Source organism: Halichoerus grypus, chromosome 14, assembly GCF_964656455.1.
Source record: "Halichoerus grypus chromosome 14, mHalGry1.hap1.1, whole genome shotgun sequence".
NCBI classification, from domain to species: Eukaryota; Metazoa; Chordata; class Mammalia; order Carnivora; family Phocidae; genus Halichoerus; species Halichoerus grypus.
Genome location: NC_135725.1, coordinates 88,271,391 through 88,296,958, shown reverse-complemented (window position 1 = coordinate 88,296,958; position 25,568 = coordinate 88,271,391). Strand labels below are relative to the sequence as shown.

At 59.0% G+C, this 25,568-nt stretch overlaps 1 protein-coding gene across 1 annotated transcript in view; it reads right to left on the bottom strand.

Moving 5' to 3' along the window:
• The window catches only part of HMCN2 (hemicentin 2), a 150,356-nt gene that overhangs the window by 59,734 nt on the left and 65,054 nt on the right, over nt 1-25,568 (bottom strand). The window contains exons 23-43 of the mRNA XM_036117053.2: nt 23,421-23,548; nt 21,449-21,703; nt 20,313-20,399; nt 16,051-16,245; nt 15,379-15,509; nt 14,916-15,063; nt 14,419-14,545; nt 12,988-13,142; nt 11,828-12,106; nt 10,119-10,400; nt 9,351-9,459; nt 8,987-9,156; nt 7,965-8,119; nt 7,499-7,595; nt 6,948-7,043; nt 6,007-6,183; nt 4,281-4,438; nt 3,292-3,415; nt 1,607-1,782; nt 438-534; nt 129-248 (exon numbers count right to left, since the gene is read on the bottom strand). Of these exons, the coding sequence (XP_035972946.2) occupies nt 129-248; nt 438-534; nt 1,607-1,782; nt 3,292-3,415; nt 4,281-4,438; nt 6,007-6,183; nt 6,948-7,043; nt 7,499-7,595; nt 7,965-8,119; nt 8,987-9,156; nt 9,351-9,459; nt 10,119-10,400; nt 11,828-12,106; nt 12,988-13,142; nt 14,419-14,545; nt 14,916-15,063; nt 15,379-15,509; nt 16,051-16,245; nt 20,313-20,399; nt 21,449-21,703; nt 23,421-23,548 (3,266 nt within the window). The remainder of the gene's footprint in view (nt 1-128; nt 249-437; nt 535-1,606; nt 1,783-3,291; nt 3,416-4,280; nt 4,439-6,006; nt 6,184-6,947; nt 7,044-7,498; nt 7,596-7,964; nt 8,120-8,986; nt 9,157-9,350; nt 9,460-10,118; nt 10,401-11,827; nt 12,107-12,987; nt 13,143-14,418; nt 14,546-14,915; nt 15,064-15,378; nt 15,510-16,050; nt 16,246-20,312; nt 20,400-21,448; nt 21,704-23,420; nt 23,549-25,568) is intronic.

Below are 25,568 nucleotides of genomic sequence, written 5' to 3'. Positions count from 1 at the left end.
ATAACCAGCACCCTTACCCCCAGGGCAGTAAGCCCACTTGTCTCCAGCTCAGCTAGGCTGTGGGGTGGGGGGCACCCAGCGAGGGCAGGGGCACCGAGGGAGGGGCTGGGCGAGGGAAGCAATCATACCGTCCTTCCTCCAGGAGATCTTGGGGAAGGGGATGCCCCGACATTCACAGGACAGCCTGGCAGGTTGCCCCTCGGTCACGGTCAGGGTGCGGGGTTCCCTTGAGGGGAACACAGGAGGCACTGAGGATGAACAGAAGCACAGAGAGAGATGTGGGGTGCGTAGTGGGCTGGGGAGGGAGAGGGATGGGCAATGGAGAAAGCCTGTATCCTGGGACCACTGAGGCAGCATTCCCCTGGGGGCGGGGGCAGGAGAGCCAGCTGCGGCAGGGGCAGGGGGAGGGACCCCAGACCAGCCCCCAAGACCCTCACCCCAGACGTTCAGGTTGTAGTGCTTTTCCGAGCGGCCTGCCTGGTTCAGCGCCTCACAGGTATAACGGCCTGCGTCCCCCACCTCCGCTCTGCTCACCTGGCCACGAGCAAGAATGATCCATCAGCAGGGGCAGCACAGAGATGGGGTTACCCCTGGACAGACTTGTGACCTTGGGTAGGTCACTTTACCTCACTGCATTCCCCCGCACCACCTGGAACCCAGGGGCAATGAGTGCACCTCTCCCACCTACTGCCCCGTGAAGTTTCCAGAAGCCCCGGCTGGTGGTGGCCTGACGTGGGCCGGGCACATGGAAGGGGGTCCCCATAATGGCAGCCCTGCCAGCCTCACCCCACTTCATATCCACAGCCCGGCCCTGCTAAGGATGGTGGACATGTGGCTGGGCCAGCCCCTCTCCTGCCTTTAATCTGCTCCTGGCCTCTTTGGAAAGTCCACCAGAGCAGACCAGAAGGGAAGGTGGAAAATGAAGAAGGATGGGGGCAGGAGATCTTGTCCTCAGAGGTCAGATCCTGACAGAGGGGGTGATGAAGCTAGGTCGTGGCTTTGAACAATGAAGGGGGGGAGGGGGAGGCATTCTGGGCAGAGGAAACCAAATCGAGGGGCTCAGAGTTGGGAATGATCGCATCATAGGGTGGAGAGGGGTGATCACGCCACCCCCCGTCCTGAAGCTGACATGGATGAGCTGTTCTAGCGGCTGGCTTTCTTCCCTAAGAAGCCCAGCCACCCCAGGAAGAAGGTGGCAAGGTGCGTACAGGTGACGGACCTGAGGCCCCGGGTGGTCAGGACGTTGCCTAAGGCGGCACAGTCAGGAGGAGGTGGGGCCGAAATGTAAATCCAGGCTGACCCCGGAGTCCCTGACCCTAACCCACCCTTCCCTCGCTGGGCCAGGGGCCCGATGAAGGGATCTAATGCCCAAAGGCCAGGAGGCTTTTGAACAAGGAGCGAAAAACAGGTAGAAAGAGAAAGGCTCAGCTTTGTGGGGACTGAGGGAGGCCCTGCAGCAGCTTCTCACCAGGCCAGGAGGCTGTGCCCCGGGCGCGGGGTCACACTGAGCTGCACTGCTCTCGTGGGGACACCTGCAGGCCCCCTCCCCTCCGGGCTAGCTCTGCTGTGGGTGGAGTCCCCACCGGCCCCCCAAGAGGCCACCCACCTCCAACAAGGCCTTGTCTGCAGAGAGGTGGACGCCGGGCCGTGGCTCCAGGGGGCGGCCGTCCTTCCTCCAGCTCAGCACGGGAGGGGGCACGGCTTGGCTCCGGCACTCCAGGGCCACGGACTCGTTGGCCACGACGGACACGTTCAGCTCTTCCCCGAGGATGCTTGGGGGCGCTGTGGCAGGGGGGCGGGAGAGGAGTCTCAGGCAGGTGCGCAGGGTCAGCCCCAGGGGGTGGGGAGTCAGCTTTAGGCGGGGGCCTCCGCCCTGAGCTGTAACCCTCTTATCCTCCCCTCCAGGACCTTCCCAGTCCTGCTCCAAGAGGAGGCTCCCAAATCTGAATAGGCTGGTGGGTCGTAGCAAGGTCAATATCCCACGTGCGATTTTGTGCGTTAGCTATACGAGAGGATACCATCGAGGGAAAGTGGGTGAAGGGGACCCCGGACCTCTCTGTATGAATTCTTACAACTGCGTGTGAATTTACAATTATCTCAAAATTTTTTTAGAAATATAATATCTTTATTTACTTTTTAAAGTTTTTTGAAAAGCAGATCCCTGAGACACCTTTTCCCCGGATACAAAAATAACCAGAGCAGTGTCGGGGTTAGGAAGGCAGGGTCTAGAGTCCGAGCCCCTGGGTTGGAGGCCTGTGTCTACCACGCAGGCACCGTGTGAGGCCCTGGAGATGTTACATGGGTCAGCCTCTCTGGGCCTCGATTTCCTCGCCTGTAAAATCGCGGGGGCTCCGTGAGATTAAACACAATGACACAGTGAGCACGCAATCCCATGACCTATCACTCCAGCGAAGGGAAAGAGCTAGAAAGGACGGCTTCCTCACCCCTCCTACCCAAGGCTCTACGTTTCCCAGAGTTCTCTTGTGTACCTCCGCAGACTTCCACAAAATCCCATAAGAGGAAGTGTTAAAACAACAGTGATTGTAACTGTGCTTCGTGAGGGTAGTGAATCCCATGACACTCTCTAAGGTGGGTGCTATCTTCACCCCATTTCACGGATGAGGAAAGGGAGGCTCAGGGGCGCCTGGGTGGCTCAGTCGGTTAAGTGTCCGATTCTTGATTTCGGCTCAGGTCGTGATCTCAGGGTCATGGGATTGAGCCCCGCATTGGGCTCTGCACTCAGTGTGGAGTCTGTGTGTCTCTCTCCCTCTGCCCCTCCCCCTGCTCTCTCTCTCTCTCAAATAAATAAATAAATCTTAAAAGAAAAAAAAAAAGAAAAAGAAAGAAAGGGAAGCTCAGAGAAGCAGAGTGACTAGCCCAAGCTCACAGAGCTAGGAAGTGGCAGAGGCAGGATTTGAACCCCACATCTATGACACCCACGAGCTCCAAACACCCACCCCACTGCCTTCCTGGAACGGAGTTACCCCCTTTGACCTAGCACAGTGAGAACTTCTGATTCCTGACGTGGCCTGGCGCTCTTTCCGCCACGTCTCGCTCCTTCCACCTGTCCCTGAACACGGAGCTCCTGGCTGTGCGGCTGCCCGCCCACCCACCTGTCCACGACAGGGGAGCTCCCCTCCAACTGACCCCGCGTGATGGCAGCCACGGTCGCAGGCTGGTGCCTCCCGCAGCCAACTGCCCCTTGCCCTTCGGACGTGGTGGGGGAGCCCCCAGCCCCAGCTTCTTGAGCCACTGGCCTGGACCAGACGGCACCCCAAGCCGGAGACTCACTGTGGACATACAGCACGACGTCCCGGCGGTCCTCACCCACCGCGCTCACGGCCACGCATGAGTAGCTGCCCGAGTCCGAGGCCTGGGCTCTGGCCAGGGTGAGGACCCGGCCCCCAGGGAAGACCTGCGCCCCCAGAAGGAAGCCCACGTGAGCTTATGCACCTCAGGGGGCAGCAGCCACACCTTCACATGCTGGCCCCAGCAGGCTCCAGACCCCAGAACCCCCCACAGTGCAGGGGAACCAGGAGCTGGGCCCAGACCTTGGGACTGTTGCCAGCAGGTGGGCAAATGCCATCAGTGCTCCAAGAGTCCTCTAGAACAGGGCTACAGCTACTGAGCCCTTGAAACGGGGCTAAACCCCAAGCACAAAATATACGTACAACAGACTTCTAAGAGTTAGAACAAAAAGAAAAATGTCAAATATCTTAATAATTTCTATATCGATCACATGATGCATAGACTTTTGGATAGTTTGGGCTAACCAAAATATGTCATTAAAAATTAGTTTCACTTATTTCTTTTTACTAATTTGAATGTGGCTACTAGAAAGTTTAAAATTACATATACGGCTTGAGGCATGTGGGGGGCTCAGTCGGTTGAGCATCTGACTCTTGGTTTCAGCTCAGGTCATGATCTTGGGGTCGCGGGATCGAGCCCCGCATTGGGCTCCGTGCTCAGCATGGAGTCTGATTGAGACTTTCTCTCCCTCTGCCCCTGCTCCCCATGCTCTCTCTCTCTTAAATAAATAAATAAATAAATAAATCTTTTTAAAAATTATATATATAGCTCGTATCGGCGCCATGCATTATGTTTCTGGAGACCATGAGGATCTAGACTTTCCATTTAGCAGCTCCCCTTCCCCCCTTCAGTGAACCGTCCTTGGAGGCCCCTGCTTCTCCCTCCCCTCGGAGCTCCCAGGGCCTGACCTCTGCCCCTAGCTACCTACTGAGGCACCAGGGAGGAAAGCCAGGGCTGCTCAGCCTGCTGACCTGGAGGCCCGAGGCCCCAGCAGTGGACACAGGGTTTCCATCCTTCAGCCACAGCAGCGTGGGGCTGGGGGCTCCGGTGGCACCACAGGTCAGCCGGACCGGGGCGTTGAGCAGCACGGGGCCTGGCAGGCTGGGTGGCGATGTGATGCGTGGGGGCACTGCGGGTGGGGTGACACAGAGCACAGGGTGAGCCTCACTGAGGGCGAAGCTGGCAGGGCCCTGGCTGGGCCACCCCGCAGAACACACAGCCACAAACAAAAGTGCCACTCCCAACACGGGTACATCACTCCACAGTTCTCAAGGTGCTCATATCATATCATCTTTACAATAGCACCAGGAGGCTTCTACAGATGGGGGACTGGGAATCAGAGAGGGCAAGTCACCTGCCAGCTAGACAGTGACAGAAATAACACCTGAACTTGGGTCTTCTGGTCAGCATGAGGTCATTATTATGGGGATGGCATGGGGTAACAAGGCTGAGGACCTGTGGGTAGGATGGATGGATGGATGATGGATGATGGCTGGATAGGTGGATAATGGATAAATGGATGGATGGATGATGGATGGTGGTTGGATGGAAGGATGGAAGGATGGATGGATGGATGGTTGGAGGATGGATGGATGGATGGATGGATAGAAGGATGGAAGGATGGATGGATGGATGGATGGTTGGAGGATGGATGGATGGATGGAGGGATGATGGATGATAGATGGATGATGGATGGATGGTAGATGGATGGTGGATGGATGGATGGATGGATGGATGATGGGTGGATAGGTAGATAATGGATAAATGGATGGATGGATGATGGATGGTAGATGGATGGAAGGATGGAAGGATGGATGGATGGATGTATGGTTGGAGGATGGATGGATGGATAGAAGGATGGAAGGATGGATGGTTGGAGGATGGATGGATGGATGGATGGATGGTTGGAGGATGGATGGATGGATGGATGGATAGAAGGATGGAAGGATGGATGGTTGGAGGATGGATGGTTGGAGGATGGATGGATGGATGGATGGATGGTTGGAGGATGGATGGATGGATGGATGGATGGATAGAAGGATGGAAGGATGGATGGTTGGAGGATGGATGGATGGATGGATGGTTGGAGGATGGATGGATGGATGGATGGATGATGGGTGGATAGGTAGATAATGGATAAATGGATGGATGGATGATGGATGATGGATGGATGGAAGGATGGAAGGATAGATGGATGGATGGATGGTTGGAGGATGGATGGATGGATGGATGGATGGATAGAAGGATGGAAGGATGGATGGTTGGAGGATGGATGGATGGATGGATGGATAGAAGGATGGAAGGATGGATGGATGGATGGATGGTTGGAGGATGGATGGATGGATGGATGGATAGAAGGATGGAAGGATGGATGGTTGGAGGATGGATGGATGGATGGATGGATGGTTGGAGGATGGATGGATGGATGGATGGATAGAAGGATGGAAGGATGGATGGTTGGAGGATGGATGGATGGATGGTTGGAGGATGGATGGATGGATAGAAGGATGGAAGGATGGATGGATGGATGGATGGTTGGAGGATGGATGGATGGATGGAGGAATGATGGATGATAGATGGATGATGGATGGACGGTAGATGGATGGTGGATGGATGGATGGATGAAAAGACTGACAGACAAACAAATGGAAGGACAACTTTTTGGACAAGGACCCCTTTAGTCCTGGGGCAGCTCACCGTTGACCCGAAGCCCATACTGCAGCTCTGTGCTGCCTGCCACATTGGACGCCACACAGCGGTAGCTCCCAGCATCAGAAAATCGTGCCCGCTCAATGTGGAGAACTCTCCCATCAGCTGACACTGTCACTCCCTTCCGGGCAGAGACAGGCTGGCGGCCCTTGAACCAGGAGATATCTGGGGGAGAGAAGAGAGATGCAAGCAGTCCAGCCAGCCCTTCAGACTGCACCTGGATAATGAGCATCCACAAAAGGCTTCCAGGGTGGGCCACATGGCATGCCTTTATTTCGGGCACCAAGCAAGCCGGAGTTCTCCAGGAAGAAGGCTGGGGGTGGAACGGGGCAGTCTTGTCTGAGACAGGACACAGGCAGAGGGGGCGTTCCATGGGATGGAGGCTGGGGCAGCCAGGATCAAGGAGAGTCAAAGCCAGCCCAACTCCCCTCACCTCATCTCCCTGCCAGGAAACCACCTTTAGAGGGAAACATGGTGCACTCGAAATCCGCACCCCTGTAAGCATGGGCCAATGTATCCTCAGCGTCCTTACACGCTGCCAGGGCCCTCCCCGTCTGCTGAACACTCACACCTAGCCCCAAGCTCCTGGCCTTGCCCCAGCTGCTGGTCTAAAGAAGAGCCCCAGACAGACAACAACTCAGAGGTCCTGGTCCTGGCCCTGGGCCCCAGGGCAGTCCTGTGAAGTTGCAAGCTCTGAACAGAAGCCCCCTGCACGCTTGCTTCAGACACCCGTGCCAAAGCTCTGGGTCCTGGCAGTCACTGGGATATCGAGAAGGAAGAGAGGAAATTTTGGGAAATAGGGGAAAAGCCTACTGAATGCTTGCTGTTCTGTCCACAGCCCAGGTGTTGCCTGGGACACCGGCCAGCGTCATTCGATGGGGAGCGGGGCTGGCTTGGAGATGGCTTTCAGCCCAGAGGAGGGGTCTTACCAGGAGGGGGCATGCCCGAAGCCAGACACTCCAAGGTTACTGAGGCATTTTCTAGCACTGCCTTGTTCAGCGGGCCCGGCTCAATGTTGGGGGGCACTAGGGGAGACAAGGAGAGCCCTGGCTTGGTGGATGTGGGCTCTGGGAGCTCATCCCAGCCATCCCTGAGGTCCCGCCCTGGCCTTCCCGAAGGGTGTGGGCCATAAAAGCCCCGAATGGCTCTTGTCCTCTGAGGGAAGAACCCCACTCCTGAACCCGCACAAGAACAAGGCATTGGGCTGCCCATCTTCATGGCAGGGGCACAACGGGGACGACCCCAGCGCCCAGCTCCGCAGGGACAGTCGACAGCCAGCATGATGGAAAGTGACAAGTCCAGGGATTCGCCCACACATGCAAGGACGTAAATGAACCCAAAAATGAGTAAGACGAGCAAAGGTAAGTATGAACGCAGATGAGGACATGCTATGTTTTTAAAATCCCATCCCCCCCGGCCCCCTAGAGCAGCCCCGGGGGCCCCCCCGGGGTCACCCCCCATCCGGCACCCTTGTCCTCACCCAACACCTTGAGGGCCACGTCCCTTTTGCTCTCGCCAGCCAGGCTACTGGCAGCACAAGTGTAAACACCTTCATCCCTCAGGTCCGCCTTCTCGATCTGGGGTGGGGGGGAAGAGGGATGGCAGTGTGCCATGTGGAGGGTGGTCAGAGGGATGCTGGGATGTGGGGAGCAGCCGAGTTGCCGCAGAGCCCAGGGGCGGGAGGAAGGAGTCAAGGGGACAGTTCGGCTCCGGAGGTGGAGTTCTAAGCTCTGCATTCAGAGTCTAGGGACACTTCCCTTCCCCCCCACTTTGTCCCTCTGATAGCTGAAGCCGTCTAGGACCCCCGCCCCTCTTCAGGTCCACAACCCAGCGCTCATCCTGCCCCCAGGCTGCCAGGGCCCCCCTCGGGGTCACTAGGACCTCTAAAAAGCAACCCCTCCACCTGTGTCCAGTTGCCCCACCAGCCCTGGGGCCCCTGAACGTACCTGTAGTTTCCCCCCCAAGGCTGCCAGGGCCACCCCATCCTTCCACCAGCGGAGACTTGGGGCGGGTACCCCAGTCCCCACACATTGCAGGGTCACAGGCTGCAGGAAAAGGGCTGTGATATTGTCACCCCCGACGATGGCCACCAGTGGGAGCTCTGGGCAAGGGGAGAGGCAGGGAGGGCGCAGGTCAGGGTCAGGAGAGGTGCAGTGAGCACCCAGCCATCCCCTCAATGCCTGGGGAGCAGGGAGTATCCTTACAGGGCCGGCCTCTGGCCTCCATCCACTCAACTCAACGGACACTTGGCTTAGGGGGAGAGCACCAGACCAGGAGCCAGCAGAGCAGGTCTTCCCCTTCAAAATTCTCCTACCCATCCATCCACCCATCCACGTGTGCACTGAGCATCTATTCTGTACCAGGCTCAGGGGTACAGCAGAGAACAGTGGCTACAGTGCTGCCCTCCCAGAGCTCCCAGAGCTGGGCAGGGGACATGGACAACCCAACAGGCAATTTTAATACAGTGTGTGGTAGGCCATGGCCAAGGTAGGCTAGGCAGGGCAGATGAGAACCACCACGGGATCAAGGAGGGCTTCCTGGAGGAAGGGGTGTTTTAGGACAGACCTGAAAGAGAGGGAGGAGCTAGGCCGGCAAAGAGGAAGAGGGAGACTATTCCAGGCAGAGAAAATAGTATTTGCAGGCTTGGAGGTGAGAAAGCTGATGTATTTAAAGAATTGAAAAAAGGTCAGCGCCGTCAGCATGAAGAGAGCGAGTGAAGAGAGGGTGGGCTGGGGAGGGGAGTGAGAGCCTGCACATAGGACATGTGACAAGTGTGGAAGCAGCTGAGGCCAGCCTCTCACACCTGTGTCTCTTTGGGGAGCTGGAAAGTCCCGCCTAGAAATGTCGTCTAGGGAAGACCAGCCCTGGGCCCTTCCCTCATCCACCAGGGCGACAAAGGCACGGATGGAGGCCACGGCCCTCTGGCTCTGCCCACCCCTGGCACCTCAGGCTGCCCATGTCCCCTCACCATGCACGGAGAGCTCCACCTCAGCCCCAGCGGTGCCCGCCTCGTTGGTGGCCTGGCAGGCGAAGAGGCCTGCGTGGCCCAGTTCCACGTGGTGGATGCGCAGCGTGGCCCCCCGTGAGGCGACCTGCACCCCAGCCAGCTCCTCGGCCGGGCGGCCGTTCTGCAGCCACCTGAGGGGGGTGGGGAGGGGGACATGTCGCTCAGCCAGAGGCCAGGGAAGGCAGGGTGGGCAGGATCTCCCTGGCTCTGCAGCCCCCTCCGTACTCCTGGGCAGGGGGAGTGTCTCCCATCCCCACCGACACCCCCTGCATGCAGTCTCTGCCTGCCCCCACCCCGGTCCTGGCCTCCACTGCCCCATACGCACTGGAGAGTGGGCACGGGGGAGCCTGAGGCCTGGCAGGGAAGTTCCAGGGGCTGTCCCACGAGGGCGGTCACCTGGCTGGAGCCTTCAGCCACCAGGAGCTGTGGGGGCACTGGGGGCAGGACCCACCATTGGGAGTTTGGGACTGAGCAAACCCAAGTCCCCAGCACCTCCCGAGCAAGACCCAAACCTCACCCTTCAAGTCCCCCAGGAGGCCTTCTGGGACCACAGGGTGAGTGGTACCTTCTGGTCTCCCCACAGGCTTGGCCTGTTTATTAAATGTCTGTCTCCCCACCAGACTGAGGCCTAGGAGTCTCGTCTGCCTTGTTCTCGGCTTTCTCTCCAATACCACATGGGCCTGGCCCAGAGGTGATGCCTGAGAAATGTCTGTTGAATCGAAGAAAGCAGGCAAAGGCCCACCCCACCCTGGAACCTCAGCCCACAGCCCAGCTTTGGGCCTCAGGGAGTCCATGACAAATGTCTGGCCTGTCGACCAAGAGTGGAAGGCAGAGTGGGGTCCTGTCCCAAGCGACCTGGCTCAGGGTCCCCAAGCAGGAACAGGAAGCATGATCCTGGGGCTCAACCCCACCCCCTCGTAGTTCTGCAGGACCTCCAGCCCAGATCTGTGTGTTCACCTGTCTCATGCAATACGGGGATGCTGGGCCTTCCCCACCTTGTGTCCCCTCAGGGCCTGCAGGGACCCACACACAGTGGGTGTAGGAGGACCGGTCCACAGCCCAGGTGACTCAGGGGGGACAGTCCCCGGCTCACCTTGCACTTCCACGGAATACTGCAACACGGCCTCCCCCGCGGGGCTGCTGGCCACGCAGCTGTACGGGCCTCCGGACGCCTCCCCCAGGCTCTCCAGGCTCAGCACGCTGCCTCCCGCCTCCAGCCATGTCTCGTTGCTCTCTGCCACAGGCAGTCCCCCGTGGTACCAGGAGAGGGTGGGGGGCGGGTGGCCTCTAGCCACACACTCCAGCGCCAAGGGCCTCCCAGCCACAGCCTTCACCACACGAGGCCCTCCTCCAGCGCCCTCGATGGTGGGTGGGACTAGGGAGGAAGCGGGGGCTGCTCAGGGACCAGAGGGGGACACCTGTCTGCTCCCCGCCCAGCAGGCCAGCGTAAGCCCCTCGCTGACCCACCTCCCCTGAACCACCTGCTCCCCGGGGCCCCTGGCTGGAAGCATTCCCTCCCCTCCTCTGCCCCTGGGCCGCATCGCTCCCCCAACACTGCTTGCCTCTTCTCTCCATCCCCGCCATGCCTGCGAGCTCCCCGAGAGCAGAACAAGAGCTTGTCTGTGTGTGCCTCAGTGTCTGCACACAGTAGGTCTCTATTTCTGCGGAACTCAAAGTGATGGGCTCCCCAGGGCCCGAGACCAGAACCGCTGCTCCTTCAGGTCCCTTCCCTGGTCTGAGGAAGTAGACGCCTGGGGCAGGCCAAGCCCGGAGGGTCCGTGGGGGGTCAGCCCTTGATGGCCAAGGGGATAGTCCCCCCAGAGGGGGACTTCTCTCTTCCCCTCCAAAGGGCCCCCCGTTGTGGAGACCATGGAGCCCTCCCCAGGAGGCATGGGACATGACCGCCTGGGATGAGCCTCTCAGTCTTGTCTGGGTCACAAGCCCCTTTGAAAATTGTATGGAAATGCATTTTCCACTGCATTTCCAGGAGGTCCTCCGATCCCCAAATGAGAGTCCCCGAGATGGCAGCGGGGCGCATCCTCAGAGGCTGCCGGCGAACCCCAGATAGCCCAGCTTCCCTTCAGGATCCCCGTGGCTCCAGCACCCAAGCCCTCTGCATCTTCAGGGGCCAGAGCTCAGGAGCTGAGTCCTCTCGAGGGGCCAGGATGACCCCACGGGCCTGCTCAGACCCCATGCCTACCCACCTACACTCAGTTTTTCCTTCCCTCAGAGCCCAGCCCCTCAAAGTGGGTCTACACCCAGGTAAACAGCACAAGGTATACATTCAGACCCCCGTCCGCACACTGTGAACCAGGTCACATCACCTCCTAGCAAGTGACCCGCGGCTAGCCTCTCACCCCCAGAGCCCCCTGCACTCATGGGTAAGTGGGAGACAGGAAGACAAGGCCCCTGAACCCTGATGAAATGAGCTGATGCTATGAAAAGCCCAGGGGCCCTGGCTCACAGTGAGTGATTAATGAAGAGCAGTTAATTATTCACTGAAGAGCAGTGAAAGTGCTAACCCCAGAGGGAAATGTGGTTTCTCCACTTGGCTCTGCCCGGGCCCCCAGACAGGCCCTTCTGCCCCCGGCCTCAGCATCCTGCCTGTCTGGGTGAGGGAAGCTGTATAAGCCGAGATGGCCATTCTCCCTGGGTAACTCTTCAGTCTCATTATCCTGGGCCTCTGGCCACTCCCCTCAGCAACTATTGCAGACAGGCCCACCACGGCCCAGAGTCTCCCGCCCCCACCCCGGCACTGCCCACCCCAGCTGACCGCTGCTTGTGCAACCCCTGGCCGCTCACCATAAACCTCCAGCCTGGTGCTCTTCTCAGTGACCCCCACAGGGTTCCTGGCCTGGCAGGTGTAGATGCCAGCATCCATGCCCCGGGCCCTCCCCAGCTGTAGCTGCCGGCCGCCCCTGGTGTAGACAGCCTTGGCGCTGAGCGGGACGGAGGCCCCGTCCTTGAACCAGGTGATGTCAGGAGCGGGCACTCCTCGGGCCTCACACAAGAACCATACTGGGTGGTCCTCCATGACGGCCACCTCGCTCGTCTCGTTGGAGCCCCAGATGGTGGGAGGCGCTGAGAAGGACAATGCGGGGGGGGGGGCGCTGGTCACAGGGAGCCTCCCCAAGGCGGCTGGTGTCCCAACCCCAGAGTGGTCATCACATGCCCGTGGGCCACAAGCCCTACGTATGTCACCGGCTCCTAGCGCAGGGTGTGGGATGCGTGGGGCACGGGGAGAGTAGAGGGTTGGGGACAGATGAGGACAGGCCTCTCGGGACCTGCTGATGTGGGACCCACCCGGTCATCACAAGAGGTGTGGAGATGAGAGGAGCCACAGGTCTGGGCTCTGGACCCACTCTGCCTCTAACTCACTGCATGACCAGGCACAGGGCACTTTCCCTCTCTGGCTCTCAGTCTCCCCATCCGTAAAATGACCGAAATCAGGAGTTCACCATTGGTGACACCCACAGTGATTCAGGGGGTGTGTGGTCATAGCATGAAATAGCACTGCATCTCAGGATAGAACAGCTCCGCCCTTCCCAAACTCCTTCCATCCTGATTACAACAAAGGGAAAGGCACGGTTTGGTAGACTGTGTATGTAACCCTTCTAGTACCTTCTGTGTCAGTGCTGCATTTGTTTCCACAGCTTCTTCCCTGAAGGCCAGGTTGCCCTGGCTTCCCACTTACAGTTGCGATACTAAATATCCTTTTAAATAAGTGTGTTTCCATGTAAGACAAAGAACTCGTTTTAAAGAAACAATCATCCCGAGCAGGATCAGGAATAAGAAAGCTGTAAAGCTGGGGATGGGGACAATGGGAATTGGGAACGCTGGGCCAGATTCCCTGTCCCTCCCCCCAGCCTTACTGGACCAGGGGGCTCCTCCTCCAGGGCCCCCCGTCTCTGCCCCATCCTCCCTCCATGCAGCGGGCAGCCGTGACAGGGGGCCGGGCTCACCCTGCATTCTGAGCTGGAAGTCCTTGGCCTGCTGGCCGGCGGGGCTGAAGGCCAGGCATTGATACCGGCCCTCGTCCCCCAGGTGACTGCTGGTGATCCTGAGAACCTGGCCGTCCTCCTGGAGCTGGATGTGAGGGTCTCCTGGGAGGATGGGCCTGGAAGGGCGGTCATGAGAATACCACCAGTTAGGGCTGGGCTGCGCAGAGGTGAAAAGCAAATCTGAAAGGTTCACAGTCGCCGGAAAGGTGCCCGTCCACCGAGGAATGCCTACGGCGGAATACTATTCAGCCACGGAAAGCAATGAAGTGCGGGCGCACCTCACTTTTTCATGCGACACAGATACTGCGTTTCTTACACATTGAAGGTTTGGGGCAAGTCTGCATCGAGCCAGCCCGTTGGTGCCATTTTTCCAATGGGACTGGCTCACTTTGTGCCTCCATGTCACGATTTTGACCATTCTCACACTATGTCCAACTTCCTCATTATTATTATATTTGTTAAGCTGTGATTTGTAACAACTATCTGTTACACGTGATGACGACTCGCTAAGAGCTCAGATGATGGTAGCATTTTTTAGCAATCAGCTATTTTTTTAAGATTTTATTTATTTAATTTGATAGAGAAAGAGAGCACAAGTAGGCAGAGCAGCAGGCAGAGGGAGAGGGAGAAGCAGGCTCCCCACTGAGCAGGGAGCCCCACACGGGGCTCCATCCCAGGACCCTGGGACCATGACCTGAGCCAAAGGCAGACGCTTGACCGACCGAGCCCCCCGGGCGCCCCAAGTAGGTACGTTGTTTTTTAGACACAATACTGTTTTATGTTTGACAGAGTGCAGTAGAGTGTCACGACTTTTATGCGCGCTGGGAAACCCAAAAATTCACTGGATTCGCTTTATTGCGATATTTGCTCTCTTGCCGTGGTCTGGAGCTGAAGCCGTCGCATCTCCGAGATGGGCCTGAACCCATCCCTGCTCCAGCATGGATGAACCCCAAGAGCTGTGTGCTAAGTTAGAGATGCCGGACACAAAAGGACACGTACTATATGACTGCATGGAATTCATCTGAAATACAGGCAACTCTATGGAGACAGAAAGCAGACTAGTGGTTGCCAGGGGCTGATGGGTATGGGGTCCCCTTTTGGGGCGATGAAATGTTCTGGTACTAGAGAGAGGTGACTGATGGTGTGCCCCGCTCTGGGGGTACTAAATACTACTGAAGTGCGCACTTCAGAATGACTGATTTTACATTTTGTGAATTTTACCTAAAAAAAAAAAAAAAAGTTTACAACAAAAAGCAAGACTGGTAAGTAATGAGAAAATCCTGCCGGGGGAGAGAGGGGCTTCCTCGCTGAGTTCGCCCTCCCCAAGGCCCCCCTCCACCCGGCCCCGGCCTGGGCGTCACCCCCATGCCAACCACTGGGAAGACCACTCACTGCCCGTCCTTGATCCATTCCACCTGGGGCGCGGGGACCCCCGAGGCCCGGCACTCCAGCTTCACCTCTGTACCAGCCAGGCCCAGCACCTCCTGGGCAGCCCCGGCTCCCAGCACGGAAGGAGGGACTGGGGGTGAGGGGCAGAGGGGTGAAAACTCCTCAGATCCTGCACAGGCAAAGGCCCTGCGGTGGGCCTTCGTCTGTGTGGGTCCCCAGCCCGGTGAGCCCTTCCCTCCCCATCCGTCCTTCACTCGAAGCTCCCTGGCTGGGTCGGGAGCCCGCTCTGCACCTTTTCAGCAGCTTGCATGACTTTTGTAGCATGTAACACAATACTAATTACAGGGTTAATCATCTGACTGTCTAATGTCTGTCCTGAGAGCTCTGTGAGGACAGGGACGGGGTCTGCCGTGGGCCCCTCTGTGTCCCTGACTCCCAGCAGGCAAAGTCCCCCTCCTCCCCAGCCCCCACAAAAGGGTAGGGGCTCAGGCCTCCCTCACTGAGCACGAGGAGATCGAAGTCCCTCTGGGCAGTCCCGGCCTGGTTCTCTGCCCGGCAGGAGTAGAGGCCAGAATCGCCCTCCTGGATCCTGGGAAAGTGGAGGGCCCGGGGCTTGTCCAGGAGACAGTGATGGCCCGTCTCGGGGATCTGGGCAAGAGAGGCCAGAGGGAGCTGGTGAGAGGGGTCTGGCCACTCCCCAGCATCAGCAATAAGAACCTGAGGCCCAGGGAGCTGGTCGGTGGCTTGGAACCTGGGGCTTCTGACTCCCAAAACAGTGCTATGCCCCCTCCACCATGCAGCCCCCGGCTTCCTTGTGGGAACGCAGTTCTCCACTGCCAAACGCATTCCCCCAAACCTCTGTCACATCTCCTTGCCACACCTGGCACATGCAGGAACCCACCCAGAAGGTCTATACTCTATCCAAATCCCACCCACGGCCCGGCCCCCCCAGAGGACACCCACCGGCTGCCCATCCTTGAACCACACGATCTTAGGGGCTGGAAAGCCATTCGCATCACACTCCAAAGTCAGGGACTGCCCGGCCATGCCTGACACATTGGCCCTGCGCCCATCCTCCCGGATGCTAGGGGGCACTTGGGAGGAAAGAGAAGCAGAGAAGCTGTCCCTTCCCGGAGAGCCAGGGCTACCCAGACCCCATCTGGGCTGCTCTTCCTGGCCTGGACAGCAGTCCCAACTCCTACCCTTCCCTAGATTCTGGGGTCCCAGGATGCCCACCCCAGTCCCTGATCTGGCCACCAGGAGCCATGTGGACCTGGGAATGCCGCAGAACCCGCCCTGGGACCCGCACACCCCCGTTGTCCCTGGGCACCATGCCACTTTCTCTGACATTCAGCTTTGCAAGATGCCGGGGCCCCCAGATCCACCTGGTTCTACTTACACCTGTTGTCATGGTCACCTGGGAAGGACCCCTGAGTCGTAATCTCTGAAGGTGGGGCCTGGGTGTATCTTTGTAACTTCCCAGGCAAGTCATTATATAGCAGGCCAGGGTGGCTCGCAGCCTGCCCCACCGTGAGCTCTCGGGCCCTGGGGACCTGGCGCCACCACACCCGGGCATCCTGGGGTGCCACTGGGAGGTGTGTACAAGCCATCCCCCACCCTGGGGTCCCTGCTTACCATAGACCACCAGCTTGGCTCTCCTGGACGTGGAGCCTGCCTCATTGGTGGCCTGGCACTCATAGTCTCCGCTGTCAGTGGGAGAAACGGAGGCCAGAAACAGGGAGCCTTCATCCAGCACCTCCAGGCCCGGCCGGCCACGCAGGGGCTCCGAGGATGGGCCCTTCCGCCACGTGACCTGTGGCTTGGGCGTCCCTGGCAGGGCGCATGGAGTCATCAGCACGAGCACTCTGTCCTCTTTCCCCTCTGCACCCACATTCCCCACCTTGTGCAAATGTCGCCGACGCTCCAGCGGTGATTCCAAGCACCTCCTCGCCCCCTAGGCTGACAGGAGCAGCTCCCTCCAAGCTGCAGGCGCCCACACGCCCACTGCCTCCCAGCCAGGGCTGCAGGGCCACCCGTCTCCCAGTGCTGAGGGTGACAGGCAAGGGGCCAGAGCCCTCTTCCCGGTTCCCTTCTCAAAGGGATCGTACTCCCGGCCGGTAGCTACCCTGCGCTCCTTTCTGCTGGTCCCCCCCAACTTTCTACCGCGCACAGGATGGCTTACTTAGATTTCTTCTGTCTGCCGCCCGTCTCCCCCCGCAAGGGCCAGGGTCTCCGCTCTGATTCCCTGCTGCCCCCCCCAGCTGCAAGCCCAGGGCTCGGCACATAGGGGGCGCTAAATGAGAGAGCGAGCCTGCGGCGCTCAGCACCTGGTCTGTGCACGAAAGGGGAGGCTCGGGCTCAGCTGGGCTGCTGTTCCCTCCACCGGCAAGGGGCCTGGCACTGCTGCCCCCCCAGCCCCATCGTGACGCCACAATTGCCCTGAACTCCCTTCTTGGACACTACTCACGCCGGACTGCCCAAGGTCCATCTCTGCCACCAGACTGTTGGCTCACGTGGCCCAGCGCACAGAGGATATGGAATACACGGCTGCCCCCCTGGGGCTGGGCACACGGGGGGTCCTCAGATCGGGGCTGCGGGGATGACCCGGCCTCCTGAGCGCCACACACGCCCGGTGGTCACAGCAGAGCTGGGGTCACACGCGTCCCCCCCCACCCCCGCCCCGCTGACCTGCTGGACAACGTCAGGACAAAAGCCCTCCCCTGCCCCCCCTCCTTCTCCGGCGCCACATAGGACGGGGGCACTCCCCAAACTCCGAGGACAGCACCCTGACACCTCGGTCACCCCCCTCCCTCACGGCCAACGGTGGTCGAGGGGACCCACAGTGCGGGCAAGTCCACGTGGGCGAACGCAACGCCTCTCTCTCTCTCTCTCTCTCTCTCTCTCTCTCTCTCTCGCCCCTTTATCCTCAGCCACGGGCAGGAAGGGGTGGGCGGGCCCGGGGCGCAGCAGGCAGGACGTGGCCCACCCCGGGCGTCCCAGGTGCCACGGCCTCCTGGAGGGTCCCCAGCCCACTCGCCCTGCGCTGAGCGCTCGCCTTCAGTTCTGGGACTCTGCCCGCCGCCGAGATGGCGAGGAGGGTCGTCGCCCACCCGCGCTGCGCGCTCACGCTCTGCGCCCGCCCGCGAGCCCGCCGGAGCCCCCACGGCCGGGGGCCTGCTCCCCACTGTGCGCCTGCACGTGCGAGCTCGCACGCAAACGGCAGGCCACACACACACACACACTATGCCCCCCAGACCACACGCACACGACATACGCACATACAGGGTACACACCAAATACACACCCCCCGGACACACGTCCCACACACACAACACACGCACCACAACATACACACACAACACACACACACACAAATACACACCCCCCGGACACACGTCCCACACACACACCACACGCACCACAACATACATACACAACACACACACACACAAATACACACCACCCAGACACACGTCCCACACACACACCACACGCACCACAACATACACACACAACACACACACACACAAATACACACCCCCCGGACACACGTCCCACACACACACCACACGCACCACAACATACATACACAACACACACACACACAAATACACACCACCCAGACACGCATCCCATACACACACCACACACACAACATACATACACAACACACACACACAACACAAATACACACACCCCCGGACACACGTCCCACACACACACCACACGCACAACATACATACACAACACACACACACACACAAATACACACCACCTGGACACACATCCCACACACACAACACACACACCACAACACACACAACACACACACACACACACACACAAATACACACCACCCAGACACACATCCCACACACACACCACACACACAACATACATACACAACACACACACACAACACAATATACGTACACAACACACACAAATACACACAACATACATACACAACACATACAACAAACACAAATACACACGACACACACAAACACCATGCCACACACACACACACACACCACACCAACACATACACATACATACACACCACACACACACCCCTCACATCCCACACACACGCCACGCCACACACATAAATGCCATGCCCCACACATATACTCTACCACATCCACACCGCCCACATATAAGCCCCACACCACATGCACAGACACACACACCCACCACACACACTCCACAACACACAATGCCCCTCCTAGCTCCTCAGCTTTTCCAGGGAGGTCCTCCCTACTCCCATCCTCCCACTATGCCAGGGACCAGGACTTCAGAGCTGCTGACCTGGAGGGACATTGAGTTGTGAACCCTGGGACTTTTTAAAAAATGCAAAACATCTAACCCCTCGATGAGCTCTAACCACAGAACTGCCCTATAGCTCTGCCCAGGTTAGATCCCAGGGGACTCAGAACTATGGGTGAAAATCCCTCACCTCACCTCCCCACTCCTATCACAGGGGCCAAGAGAGGAGCAATGATGGGCCCCAAATCACCGGCAAGGCAGCGGCCAGGCTCCTGGCCTCCCCGTCCCACCCCACAAGGAACAGGTGGGTGGTGTCACCCACCGCAGGGACCAGGGCTCCCGCATTCCAGGCACTGGGCTCGGCACTTTCTCCTTAGGCCTCCGAGCCCAAGGTCACACGGCAGGTGAATGCCAGCGCCCCACACTGCCCACCAGGCAGCTACCTGCTTGAAAGGGAGAAGGCCAAGGGCAGCCCGGGCGGCAGGTGCAGTTTATCAGAGGGGGCTTGGGTTATGCTGATCCAGCTGAAGCCTGGCCCAGAGGACAGGGCCCTGACTGACCAGAGATGATGAGGGGCACCCAGGGCAGGCAGGCCACTGGCTGAGTGCCCCTTCCCACCTCCCAGGACTGCATAACGGCTGCCTGCTGTTACCACAGACAGGCACAAGGTGGCGCCCTGGCTGAGGGTGGGCGGTCGGCCCTCCAGGTGGGCGGGTGTCCCAAAGGAGCCCCAGAGGTTTCCCGATCTCCCACCCAGTGCCTGCCTCCTACCTGCCCCTCCCTCAGGCCTGTTCCAGGGACTTCCCTGGGCTCCTGGCAGGAGAAGGGCAGCGGAGACTAGAACCAGCTCCTTCCAGACTTTTTGTAAGCTGCCCCTGCTCCTCAGGCCAGACGCCCATCCAGCACATTTCCCTGGGCCTCTACAGTGTGCCGGGCACGGTGCTGGGACCCGAAATTCCTGCTGTCCCCCTGAGCCCTCCCAGCCGTCCTGCATGGAGGGTCTGGAATGACCCCACTGTACAGATGAGAAAACGGAGGCTCGGGGAGAAGGTATGCACTGCCCCACGGTACCTGACCCTGAGGGGCCACAGCAGGGTTCAGCACTGGGCAGCTGACCACAGAGGTGGCTATCTTGGCCCCACACTGTGATGCTGCCCCCAAGGGGGCCCCCAAAGGGCTAGTCTGCCTAGGGCCACGTGAATCCATCCTCTGCTGGAAAGTCTGGGGTGGGCTTGAGGAGCGGCGGGGGTCTCTGAGCCCCAATCCCAGGACCCTCGGGCCGTCCCCACCCAGCTGTCACGTTCCCCGGAGGGGCTGGGGCTTAAGGGATACTCGGGACCTGCGTCCAACCGCACCACACATTGTGAGTCACCTCCTGGCTGTGTGACCTCTGACAACTTGCTTATTAAACCCCTCTGGGCCCAGACTGCCCCTAGGAAAAAAAAGTGAACGCTAATACCCACCCTACAAGGTTGTCGATAGGATAAAATGCCTGGCATGGCCTGGCTGAGAGTGAGGACCCCCTAACCCTCCATAACCCATGGGCCTAGCCCACAGGGTGTGACCCAGGGTGCTGACATGTAAGGGGTGCCCCTTCCCAGCCCAGCCCACCCTGGGCCCAGCATCACCTCTGGCCCGGCATGGCAGGCTCGCGTTCTCTCCCATCACTCTCTCCAGCAGGCCGCTGCTCTCATCGGCCTCCCAGTGCGGCGGCTCTGGGGAGAGATGGCGTGGCCGTGCTTACCCCCAGGGCCAGTGGAGAGGGCGTCCCATTCACAACCCAGCCGGGCATGAGGCCCTCAGCCTCGGGGCCACTGGTGCGGACCTGCCTCCCACCGGGTGACCGACGGAGAAGCCACCAGGGCCACACAAGACTCCAGGGGGCTTGGAAGGTGGAGCCTGGCATTGTCCTGCCCTGCATTCCCCTCAAGCTGCAGCTTCCCGGGTTTGTTTTCATTTCAAAAGAGTGCGGGGCGCCTGCGTGACTCAGTCCGTGGAGTGTCTGACTCTTGATCCCGGCGCAGGTTGGGATCTCAGGATTGTGGGATCGAGCCCTACATCGGGCTCTGCACTCAGCACGGAGTCTGCTTGCCCCTCTCCCTCTGTTCCTCCCACCTCCCTCTCTTAAATAAATAACATCTCTCTTTATTTTTTACAAGATTTTATTTATGAGAGAGAGAGCGAGAGAGAGCATGCACGCACAAGCAGGGGGAGTGGCAGGCAGAGGGAGAAGCAGGCTCCCCACTGAGCAGGGAGCCCGCCCCACTGGGCTCGAGCCCAGGACCCTGAAATCAGGACCTAAGCCGAAGGCAGATGCTTCACCGACTGAGCCACCCAGGCGCCCCATAAATAAAATCTTTAAAACCAAGTTCATAATAGTGCAAATGAGGCACCACTGATCCAGACCCCTCGGGGCACCAGGCACTTCACACACATTCTCTCACTGGCTCCTCATGTATTATTGGGCCCCTTTTCTAAGGGAGAAAACCGAGCGCCAGAGAATGAAAATAACTGGCCTACAGTTGTTCATCTGGAAAGTGGAAGAAGCCGAACCTCGGCCTGGGCACCTGCTCTTTGATCACGACCCCGTGGCACCTTCTGTCCACGCCAGAGGACAGGGTACCCATGGGACTCCCTCACGCAGGACAGTCCCACGGCCTCAGGGGACCGGAGGCTGGGAGGTAGGGGTCACACATCCCAGAAGCCCAGGCTGCTGTCGGGGGAGGTGGGGAGCGGAGAGTTCCAGGGTTCGGGGGAGACTCACCCAGCACCCAGAGCTCCAGCTCCCAAGCATCCACACCAGCGCTGTTGAAGGCCTCACAGCGGTACAGGCCGGCATCGGAGGTTTGGATGGCGGAGAAGTGGACAGAGCCCTCAGGCCCCACACCCTGCAGGGCCACCCCGTCCTTGGACCAGTTCAGCCGGGGCTCTGGGCTGCCCTCGGCCACACAGTTCAGGTCCAGAATCTCTCCCACCAGCACCTTCAGGACACGTGGGCCCAGCTGCACCTGAGGGGGCACTGACAGGGCCCCGGGGAGGGGCATCAGGTCGTGGGGCCCCAGGTGGGGGTCGCAGAGCCCAGACCCCTCGAGAGGGCCTACCTGCCCTCCCTTCTGGATATCACCAACCAGCAGAAATCACCATGGGGGATGGCCTAAGGCTGACCATTCCTCATTCTGTCAGGAAAGGACAGCAGGACACCCCATGTGGACCCCCCCCCCAAAGTGAACAGAATCTGGCCTTTCACCTGAACACACGTGCTCTCATCACAAAATCGCTCTTCCGTGCTCGGCTGCTTTCTCCCCACCGCCACCTCCCCCATCCCCCGAGCCCTCTCTGCCCCTCACCCCCCCCCCCCGCCCCCACATCCTCCCACCCCTGGGCTGGGGAAATGTAGGTGTTCATTTCTACCACATTTACATCTCCTCCATCGCATTTGGTCTTTCCTACAGGCAGGTGATACCACGCCCATTTTGCAGATGAAGAAACTGAGGCTCAGAAGGATTATGTGATTGACCAGAGTCACCCACTCCCTCAGCTGATAGGAGCTGGAGCCTGCCTGGCTCTGTCGGATGCGGCCCCCCAGGGCCTCGATGTCCAGGAGCAGGAGGGTGTACATGCCCCGCCCGCCCCCACGCCAGCCGAAAACAATAGCAGCCTTCCCTGTGCCGAGCACCCCCTTCTGACAACCATGGGATGGGCATTACTGTGGCCCCCGCTTCACGGAGGAGGAAGCCAAGGTTCAGAGAGGCTAAGCGGCTGGCCAAGGTCACATAGCCAGTCCGTGGTAGAGGCAGGATTCAAATCCAGTCCTCCCAACAACTCTGAGGCCCTACTCGTCACCCAGCCCCCCCACTGCCACGTCTCTCAGACGCTCATGCAAACCCACAGCAAACCTTTGAGCCCCCTCCCTCTCTGAGCCTCAGCCCGTCCACCTGGGAAATGGGCTGCTAGCTTAGATCAGGGGGCGCTTTTTCCGTAAAGGGCAAGAGAGTAAATCTTTCAGGCTTCACAGGCCACATGGTCTGTCTCTCAGCTACTCAACTTGCCACCATGGCACGAAAGCAGCCAGAGACCACACGTAAATGAGCGTGTGAGGCCGTGCCCCAAGAAAGCTGGTTTTATGGACACTGAAATCTGAATCGCATGTAATTTTCACATGTCACAAAATATTATTTGGGTTTTTTTCTCCCAATCATTTAAAAATGTGGACACTGTTCTTCACTGGTGGGCCATATGAAAACAGGAAATGGGTCAGATGGGGTCCAAGGGCCAGAGTCGGCTGACCCCTGTCTTCAGTAATTCCCTGGGGCTTTTGGAGATGACAAGCTCCCTGCCTTTTTGGTGGAGTGACTCCACGGCTGGCTTCTGTGGATGGGACCTGGACACCCAGGGGAATGTCCACTCCTGGGGCCCCAGCTGAGCCAGGAACCAGAACCCCTTCCTGGGTCCCCCTCCTGACTTCTAAGCCTCTACCGCCCTAGGCTTCGCTGGGCTTTGCCCTCTGTTCTCAGGGCATCCCAACCAAGGGTACAGGAGAAAGGAGAAAGGGAATGAGGAGAGACAGGGCTGAAGGAAGGCAGGACGCGGAGGGGAGGGGAGAAAGCACTGGGGGGCCCCCATGAAGAGGGGACAGAGCCCAGCCTGCAGAGAGGAAAGGGCACGAAGAAGGCCTGAGAAACACAGAGGGAAGGGCGGGGCCGTGGGCGAGACCCAGGCCACCAGCACAGGCCTACCTTGCACCCGGAGGACGTAGTACTGAGAGGCGGACCCGGCGGGGTTACTGGCTGTGCATCTATAGAGGCCACTGTCACCGACCTGGGCCTGGGCCAGACGCAGGGAGCCCGATGGGAGGAGGCGATGCCTGCGGAGCGAGGGCCACTGGTGAGACCACAACCAACCCCACCCCTGCTGGAAGGACCTCAAGACCCGACTCGAACCAACCGCCTCCTCCAGGAAGCCTGCCAGGACTGAGGCTGTGTCTACTACCCACCCACCCTTTGGTCCTCCCCCTGCCCCACCTCCACTTCCAGGCCAGGGCCAGGTCTCACCCCAACTGGTCTAAGACATAAAGAGCACTGGACTAGGAATTCACAGCTTGGGGTCAGGTCCATACTCTGAACTCTTCCTTGCTGGGTAAAACAGGTCCCTTCCCCTCTTGGGGCCTCCATTTCCTTATCTGCAAAATGGGCATACTAAGAAGGCCTATGTCTGGGGCTGGTGAGCGGATTCCATGTGGGCTCAGCCCAGGGCCTGGCACAGGGTCACCAGTAACCCCCCCTTCCTCTACTGCACGCCCTACCCTCAGGCAGGGGATGAGTCCCCCTTTGCTCGCCCGGCCCACGGCTTCCAGGGAGAAGCTACCAGCCCAAAAGCCTTCTGCGGCTAAGTGTCAGGGCCGGCCAGACTCAGAATCCGGTGCTGTTTGGTGCTCTGTTGCCCAGCATTGTGCTGGGCCCTCCGGAGGAAGCCATGGAGGCTGCCCATCATTGCCCTCCCCCATCTGGCCCACCTTGCTAAAGTCACCTGGCCCCCATCCCAAAGAGATCGGGGACCCCCGGCCAGACTCCTGCAGCTGGGCTGGACCCCAAGGGGCCCATGCAAACATGATGTCACCGGCCCATATGTGTTGGCTCCGTGAAGCCCCTGTCCCCATAAATCGAGGAGGGCAGCTGCAACCACTGGCCCCAGCTGGCCCCAACTGCAAGCGGCCAGCACAGGGGCGGGGGACCCCAAAGAACAGCTCCCCAGCCTGTGCTCCCAGTAGATAGCTAGGCTCTAGAGACCCACAGGTTTCCTCCTCTGCAACACGGAGGTGACAATAGTCTCCCTCTCCCAGGCAGCTGCGAGCAAAGTGCTGGGCATGTGCTGCTCAAACAGGTCAACGTCGCCGGCAGTGGACTCTCTAGGCAACCTCAGGCTACTACTTTGGCCCTACTGGGCCTCTGTCTCCCCATCTGTAAGATGGGGTAATAATCCCCCAGATCAGCAGCCCCCTCCTACAGAGCATCCAGCAGGCACTTGGCGCAAGTTCTCTGAGGCCAGCTCTAAGTGACATGCTGGGTGGTAGCCTCAGAGCCCAGGCACTGGGTTGGACCACCGGGGTCCAACCTTGTTTGGCCACATGCTTGCTGTGGGAGGTTGATCTAGACATTTAACTTCTCTGTGCCTCCGCTGTCTCGTTCCGGAAACTAGAGACAACAGTAGCACTTATCCCTCATAGGGTCATCGAAAGAACAGAATGGCCTAATGCACAGCACGGTGCCCAGAACACAAAAGTACTCAGCAAAGGACAGCTGTTACCATGGTGACGACAGTGCATGCGCAAACAATATGCGATACAGTTCTGCATTGTTTAAAACATATAACTGGCTTGACGTGTATGTGTGTAGGTCTGATTCATTCATTTTTCACTGCTGTATAGTATTCCCTTGCATGATCACAGCGCAATGAGCTTGTTCCTTTTTGGTGGTCATTTAAATATTTAGATTTTTTTCTTCCCTCCTTTCCTCCCTCCCTTCTCTCTCTCTCTCTTTCTTCCACCACCAGAGCTCTGTACACACAGCTCTGTGTCCTGCAGGCATGGGAGCAGGACTCCTGGGCCAGGGCTCATATGCCGTCAGCTCTCATCGGCACGGACCGCCTCCCGATGCCTTGTAGGGCCCAGCTTCTCATCAGGATCTCCTGGCTTCATGTGAAACATGCAGATTCCCAGCCCCACTCTGAGACTCTGATGGGGGGGTGGGGCAGGAATGGGGGTTTTACCAAGACTCTAGGTGGCTGCAACATAGGGGGTCAAGGGACCACCGCCCAGGGACATGGGGAAATACCCTTACCCTGGGGAGCAGCATGGCTGAGCACACAGGAGCAAGGCTTTGAAAGCA